A 7,676-nucleotide genomic window follows, 5' to 3' on the forward strand; every position below is an offset into this window, starting at 1 on the left:
GGAATGCAAATGTTTAAAGAAGGAAGGCTGTTATTAGTTTCTGAAGGGTGCCCATGCATGGCTATTTTAGCAGTTGTGAAGGGTCTGTCTGTAGGTCATAACTTGGCTTCTATATTACTGTCTGTTTGCAGGGTGGTTGAGCTCCCTTCTGAAGCCTTAAACTGTGTTGAGGGAAGCTGAAACTCTGAATAAATGCCTTTTATCTACTAGATTCTGACATCTAGGAACTGCTTAACCCTCTTCCCACTAACCCTTCAGACCAGCTTTCCCCAATAGCCTCAGGAACCTTTCCTGTGATAGCCAAAGCTTGTGTGTGCAACCTTCTTGTCACTTCTCTCTCAGTGGCCTGTGTTTCAGTAAGTGGAACAGAAGGTGTTGTTGATGAATTTGAGATCTTCTTTTCAATTTTGATACCTGGTTGAGATCTTATGTCTCATCTGTATGCAAGACGGGCCCATGCACAAGAGGGTAGCGAGGTGGCAGTCGTGTCTGCTAAGGAGAACTAATCAGTTGATGAATTTAACTACACTGACTATGTGATAGAAAACAAGCCCTGCAATATCCCATTGCACTGCTGGTTTAGCAATCCTGTAGAACACAGCTAAAACTGGGAAGATACTGTTCTCTCCACAGAGAATGAAAGGAACTTTGCACACCTGTCATATTCTGTTCTGCCCCCAGATCTGTAAAGTAGTGGCTTTCCTCTGAGCCTCTGTTTGTTCAGGTTCGTTTCTAAAAGCTGTGTTAAAAACAAGCAAGGTGGCTGCAAGGTGGAAAAAACACTCTACAGAAAAATACAAGTCGGTAGTGCTGATTCTGTAGGATGCCTAAATGTCAAATCAGTGCTTCCATATAGTGCAGTGATACTTAGTTAACTTAATAGTTGTTAGGTTGGTGGTGAGCTGATGAGCTTCAGCAGCATCAACCTGGTGTGGTCTGCAGAGTTCTTGAGAAGCTGCTGGCGTGGTTACTCCACACAGCATGCAGTATTGCTGTGACTATGCTGGAGGTATTCCTGTGAGGTTAAAGCTCAGCTGGGTGCATTCATGTGACTGTCACTGGGTCCTTTGACAATTATGGTTTAAAAAAAAAAACCTAGAACAATCTAACAAAGCAAAATCTTGCAAGCATATTCTTATCCCTTTCTCACATAATCTCCTCAGCTTTGCAGGAAAAAAATAAGAAAGGTCAACAAATAATAAAAAGACATTTATAGAGACATATTTCATATTCTCCCATGTAATCAAAACATTTACATAGTAGTGGATATTTCACGGTATGCCTCCACAATTCCCTTACATCAGTAAGCCTCAACAATTCATTTATATTACTCTTGGTTTTGATGTCATTAGGAGCATGATTACCTAACATTTCATTTTACTTTTAGGGTTAAAATGATGTTGACCCTTTTTTAAAAATCAGAATTCTTCATGTCAAAACACTGACTTAAGTATCTTATTGTTTGCTGTCACTACTTTCTCAATACTAAATTATCATCTGACCCTCTAAACACATTCCAGTCCAACTAATTAACTCAGCCAGCTGTTTTGACTTCTATCCAGTAAAAAAACAAATACTATCTTCTGTGTCATGGGCAAATTGCCCTTAATGTCTTGCTTTGCCAAGTTTCCACTTGGTTTGGCCTCTCAGGAGCACTGTGCAGAGGCGAAAACCTTCACCCAGCCAACACATTCTCAATAACAGCTAATCCTCAGTGCCTGCTTGGAGCCTTGTCAGAACTTCTCAATAAGCAATGTTAGTCGCCCTCAAGTGTAAGCATCAGGCAACGGGCAAGGATTTGTGCAGAGTGGACTGAACATGGCAACTTAGGAGTGCTTTTTGAGGCAAATGTCTTGTCAGTTGCCTGTCTTCCTCTTTGATTTTCACCATAAACCAAAGGTCCTGTCAAAATATCACATGATTTTATATTATATTACATTTTTCCATGTTTAAGGGCACAGTCAACAGGTTCATTGTTCTGATTTTTTTCAGATGTGGAGATGCTTCAGTTCAAACCAGACAGTCCAGTTGCCAGAGATGAAGTTTCTCTAACTACAAAAGACTCAATGCTCCGCAAGTTTTTAGAAGGTGAGACCTGTTTGGAGAAAGAAGTGGCAGTAGCACAGTTAAAGCAATTAAATGGAACTTGAGATTTCTCTTGGTCTGATAAGGATAGGAGCTAGTCCACACTGTTTGACATGGGCAGCTTTGCCTTAGTGGGTACAAGCAAAGCACAACAGAAAAAGCAGCTTGTGAGGTCATTCCATAAATGCCAACAGTGAGTGCAAGCACACAGCTGGTATCTATTCAGGAACAGCTGTTTTTTTTGTCCTTATCTTAGTGATGGGAATTAATTCTGTTGTCCTGATGCAGGTGCAGCTCCCCTCAAGGGCAAAGGCTGAGTATAAAGTAGAGCAACACAAGCTAGTGATGAATTTTAATGTAGGTGCTTTATTCAAAGGTCCATGCATTGAAAACAGCAGCCTGGAAAGAGGGAAAGAACTGCCGGCTCCCAAACCTGATCTGCCTTTTCAGTGCTCCCTCTGCCTTCTCTAACCAAAGCCAGACCTTGGCTCCATGGTATCCCCACTGAGCATGATCAGATTGTCCAAGACTTTTCCTTACTCCCCAGGTTTTGTGAGCTACAAGCTCACTTTTTGGGGGTGACCTAGCTGGACTCAGAGCATGGCTAAGACTGCAGCTCTTAACTGCTTTCCTTGCCAATACCAGTGCTCTGGCAGTCCCATTGCATTAACTCAAATAGGTGTTACAACACCACTACTGGGAGCTCAGTCCAGTGGCTAGGGTACTCACTTGTGACTTGGTAACAGAGTAGGGTGTTTGTCCAGGGGCTCTTCATTCTTTTTGCTAGCATGCAAACAGAGGGAAACTAGCTTTTAAATCAGGTATGACAGCATTTGATGATTCTGCAGTCGTGTTAAGAGTGAGAATAGAATGGAGATGATGAGGTGGTATGATGGTAGCTGGGCTCGTTGAGTACAGACATGCATACCCAGCTCCCTCTGAGATACATTGTTCTGAGATCAAATATGTCATCAGCTGATAGTGATTCTCATTTCAGACTCTCTGAAATAACTCTGTAGTACTTTGTAGACCCCTGCGGCTTAGTTTTTGGAAACCAGTACTCTGTTTGATTTGTTAGCTATTATAATATGTTAATTAACTGGAATTAATTGAACTAACTGTTCCTCGAGTTCTTAAACAGTTATGAGATTTGCCGCTATGGTTTCTTCACCAAAACAGATAGTACAGGCTTAGTGGCAAACACTTACATGCTACTAGATGTTAATAACTTCAAGTCCTGTCTTGAAGGTCTTAGGCGGTTCAAGTCACTGTAAAACTGGATGGTTTTGCCTGTGGAATGGCCAGCTTGGTGAGAATGTGGTACATAGTGTATCTGGAGGGATCCAGTGTCAGTGAAGTGGCCAGGTTGTTTTTCTTACAAACTCTACTCTTTTATAGGCAGTAGCATGGATATGCCAGATTCAGAGGAAGGAGTTTACCAGCAGTGTGGTGAAGATGTATACTATTCAGTGGAACAAGATACTTTTCCACAGGAAATGGCTTGCAGACCTCCAGTTCCCGTTCCAAGACCGGAATCCAGCTCTCCACAGCCGGACAATGAACTGTACATCTCCAAAAGTGAGTTGGCTACCAGGATCTAAACTGTAGACTAGTCAACTGTAGAATGGCATTAACATGGGCTCCAGTTGCCGAATAAATGCCAAGAAAATCTACAGTTTTTTTGAGACCCCTGAATCATTTGACTTTGGAGCTGGATTACTTCTGGGATCCAATTTCAGATGGGTTTTTCATCTTCTGCCAACTATGAAAATGTGGGGATGTTGTATCCTGAGGTCTTGGCCTGAGCTTGCTTTTAATAAAAGCAGTAGGACAACAGATTACCCCGAAATAGTATAAACAAATCCAACTAAATAGGTAGGATCCTGATATTATAAGGATACAGTCAAGTTAATAAATTGAGACCTTGCTGCTTTGTAAGGATGTCATTGATTTAATAGCATTTATATAGAATATGATTTTATACCTTGATACCTGCCTCTGAGGTGGGGTTTAGTTGAAATTGAAGAACATTTTCCCTCTTTGTTTGCTAGGCAGTTTTGCAAATCTTGGTCATATTTTCACCAGTATTCTAACAAGAACACAGTAACATGTGGGAGAGTAATTTCAGTGACTTCTCCTCCCCCCTGTGGCAGGACTGTGGGGAAAGCATGTCCAAATTTCTCTTAGAGGTGGCTGAGCTAAATTCTTTGAGATCAATAGAAGGGGACTTCTACTGCACAACTCCTCCCCTTGTTTTCTTCAGTCGACTTAGCAGGCTAACAAGCTGTAATGCAATGCAAATTGCATATACTTCTCATATTCATCCTTGCTATTTCTGTCTTCTGGAGATGCATTTCAATATCTAAATAGAGTGTTTCTTTTACAGTTTTTGCACAGAAAGCTCAAAGACCTGAGAACCTTTATGTCCCTAGAGGAAGGGTTAAGAAAGGTAAGTCCAAAGTCTGCCCTGAAAATCTTTCCACTAATCCAAAAGCAAATCTGCTGAGGTAGCTTCATTCGTGTGAAATGTGACAGAAGAAATGTTACAAGGCTCTGGGGATAATGGTCCTCTGTGAATGACCCTACATTTCTGACCTTGTGTGACACTGGGAACTTTATAACTGCAGGGTGTGAGGGATAGATAGATCTATCTAGATCTAGTATAGATAGATATATAGATAGATCTATCTAGATAGATCTAGTATATAGATCCCTTGTCTTGGAGTTTATCCTCAGTCAGGATCATAATGATCACTGAAGGCCTTTTTTATGTTGTGACCCATATTACTTCATGGAGTCAATGTCCCACTTTTGATCTTCTGGGTATATCCACTGCCTGTTGATCATTATTTCCTGGAATTTAACCTTTAGTGAACTGCTTGTCATTGATCTCTGTACTTCCAAAACTGTGCCCTTATTCTTTCACCTTTTATCCTGTGCGCTATTGGAGTGCCAGGAACTACCTCTGAGCTTCTGTCACATGTGCTGGGAACTCCTCTTTATGTTGCAAATGAGTTACAAAGAGCCAGCACCAGTAGGATGGCCTGTCTCTGAAGTAAAGGAAGAGTCCAGCTTTGTGACTGCTAAGATGAAAGCTCTGTTTTGTGGATTGCTGAGGAGAGAGAGGGGTTTTTGCAGCGAGGAATCAGAGCACTTCAAGGAGTACATTTTGTGCTGTTTTTAAGGACAGAGATAATGCCTGGGACATATTTGTGTGCAGGGTTACCTCTCAGCTGGGCTTTTTAGCCCTGACAAATATCAGGATGGCATAAGGACAAAACACTCCTCTGGTTAGGGAAACAGTCAGTCTGTATACTGATTGTTTTACATCCCTCCTATATCAAGGGTGCTGGAGTTTCTTTATATTCAGTAAGGAGGCAGATGCCACAAGCTCAATAATACTTCTGGTGTTCTCTCTTCAGAGACAATAGCCAGGCCTGTAAGGGACCTGTCTCAATCAAGCATATATGATCCGTTTGCTGGAATGAAAACCCCAGGTCAACGGCAGCTGATTACATTACAGGAGCAAGTGAAAATGGGCATACTCACCGTTGATGAAGCCGTACTTCATTTTAAGGAGTGGCAATTGAACCAGAAAAAGAGATCAGAATCATTCCGGTTTCAGCAGGTACGGGTTTATTCCACTGTGTAAGAAATGCAGGTGACTCTCTAGGTACATATCACAGGTTGTTCAGTGTGGGTACAGTCATTTCCTGGTTCAGTCAGGAGGTCTGCCAGCACAGTCCCCTAGCAGGCAGAGTTCTCTCCTGACACAGAGGGGCTGTACCATGCAGCAGGTTCCTGTTTTACAGATCTGTTTGTCTTGCAGTAGTATTGTTAGTTTTTTTGAGATCTGTATGCTAGGAACTGGGCCAAATCCGGCTGTCTAAATTGCCTCTCTAGAGGTCACCCTAGCACCTTCCTGCTTGCAGGGGACTTCTGTGATGAATGTAGTTGTCAGTTCTTATTCAGTTCAGATCAGTGACAACTAACTGTCCCAGATGGTGTGTTGGCTTTAAAGTCCCATTTTGTAGATGGTCAGATCCCTCCCTGGGTGTTTGATGGCTCCAGGACTACCTGTTCTTTGCACATGGGCAAGGTCTAGCAATGGTCATTAGTGAAAGCACAGTGTTTGGGTGGCGTAGCTGAATGAGGGAGTCATTATGTTGGCATAATGACTGATGGCACTAGCAGTCATAGTTTAAAATTTCCATTCTCAAGTCAGAGTGGGGCTCCCTCCTTAAAAGCACTGCTTGCTTCTTCTGGAGCCTTTTGTTCTTGCTGTGGCAGTCTGCTCTTACATGTGAGGTGCTAGTCTCCAGTGTGCGATGCTGTTTTGGGAGCTGTCAGAACAAAACTTTTCTCCTCCTGATTCTCACTTGGAAAGGACCTCTCTACTCAGAAACAGTCAGAGGAATCCCTTCTGTCAATAAAGAACACAGTGCTGCTACTTCAGTAGATGTCTGTAGCAGAGGTGAAGTGGCATGCTCTGTGCCTCATTCCGTGAGCAGCTTTCAAAGTCTCTGCTCCAGGTCTTACCTCGTGGTACAGCCATTGTTCTGTTTGCTTTACCACCTGTTCAGGGGTTTCCTCCTCTCATATATGTACATATGTACATACTTCCCTGCTGGAAAAATTGTTGTTGGTTTTTTTTCCCGGTCTTTCCTTACCGTGCAGTATGCTGCCACACAATGGTGAAGAGAATTTACTCCCAGTTACATTTCCAGGTCCCCTGTTGCTTTAGTGGGGACATCATGAATTCTTTCTGAATTGTCCCTCACACTCTGGGATGTGTGGCAGCCTACTCTGTCCCTGCAGTCAGAATTATCTGTTCATTAGTACAGAACTAATGTACTATTAGTACATTAGAAAGGAGTGTGCAGTTACTTGACTGTGAGACTTGTTTCTGTGCCAATGTCACAGTGGAAACAGAAAATAGAGGGAGTTCTAAACCAATCGTGCTTCTTACCTGCAGCTGCCAGTGAGTCCGTGAACTTGACCTTACCATACACAAAGAAATCTGAAAAAACTTGGCTTCTGAAAGGCACACAATGATTTCTGAAGGGAATAGATTAAAACCCATTGATACGGTTTGGACCTCAGCCAGGTCTAGCAGGCTTTGTTGCAGCTTGATTGCAAAGTGAGCTGAAATATAATATTGGCATTGCCAGAGAGCTGCTTGTCCTCCCCTATCCAAAGTCCTGAAAAGACTGTCTTTGTGATGTTTCTAGGAAAACCTGAAACGGCTACGAGACAGCATAACCAGGAGACAAATGGAGAAGCAAAAAAAAGACAAAAGTGCAGGTAACAGTCTCTGATTCTGGCATAGAAGCAGCTAATACTGTTAACAGGCTCTTCAGGCAGAAATGTCTTGGTGTGTAGTTACGTGATATTTTAGTATTCACATCTGTGTGCCTGTTGGCTAAAACACAAGGAAGTTGCTTCACTCCTGCATTTCCCAGACTGATGCCCACATCTGTGGAGTGAATCTTGATTCATTCGTGTACAGTTATGATCAACCTTATGTGATTGTGTTTAACTTTGTTCTCGAGTGCAACGCTGTCTCCCAGAGGCTGTACTTACATAGGCTC

General features: G+C 42.5%; 1 protein-coding gene across 1 annotated transcript in view; it reads left to right on the top strand.

Moving 5' to 3' along the window:
* Positions 1-7,676, top strand: part of PIK3AP1 (phosphoinositide-3-kinase adaptor protein 1) — a 38,943-nt gene that overhangs the window by 27,623 nt on the left and 3,644 nt on the right. Inside the window, exons 9-13 of the mRNA XM_010141017.1 lie at positions 1,993-2,088; positions 3,484-3,663; positions 4,472-4,534; positions 5,508-5,713; positions 7,317-7,389. Of these exons, the coding sequence (XP_010139319.1) occupies positions 1,993-2,088; positions 3,484-3,663; positions 4,472-4,534; positions 5,508-5,713; positions 7,317-7,389 (618 nt within the window). The remainder of the gene's footprint in view (positions 1-1,992; positions 2,089-3,483; positions 3,664-4,471; positions 4,535-5,507; positions 5,714-7,316; positions 7,390-7,676) is intronic.

This window comes from Buceros rhinoceros, unplaced genomic scaffold (genome assembly GCF_000710305.1).
Source record: "Buceros rhinoceros silvestris isolate BGI_N320 unplaced genomic scaffold, ASM71030v1 scaffold8088, whole genome shotgun sequence".
NCBI classification, from domain to species: domain Eukaryota; kingdom Metazoa; phylum Chordata; class Aves; order Bucerotiformes; family Bucerotidae; genus Buceros; species Buceros rhinoceros.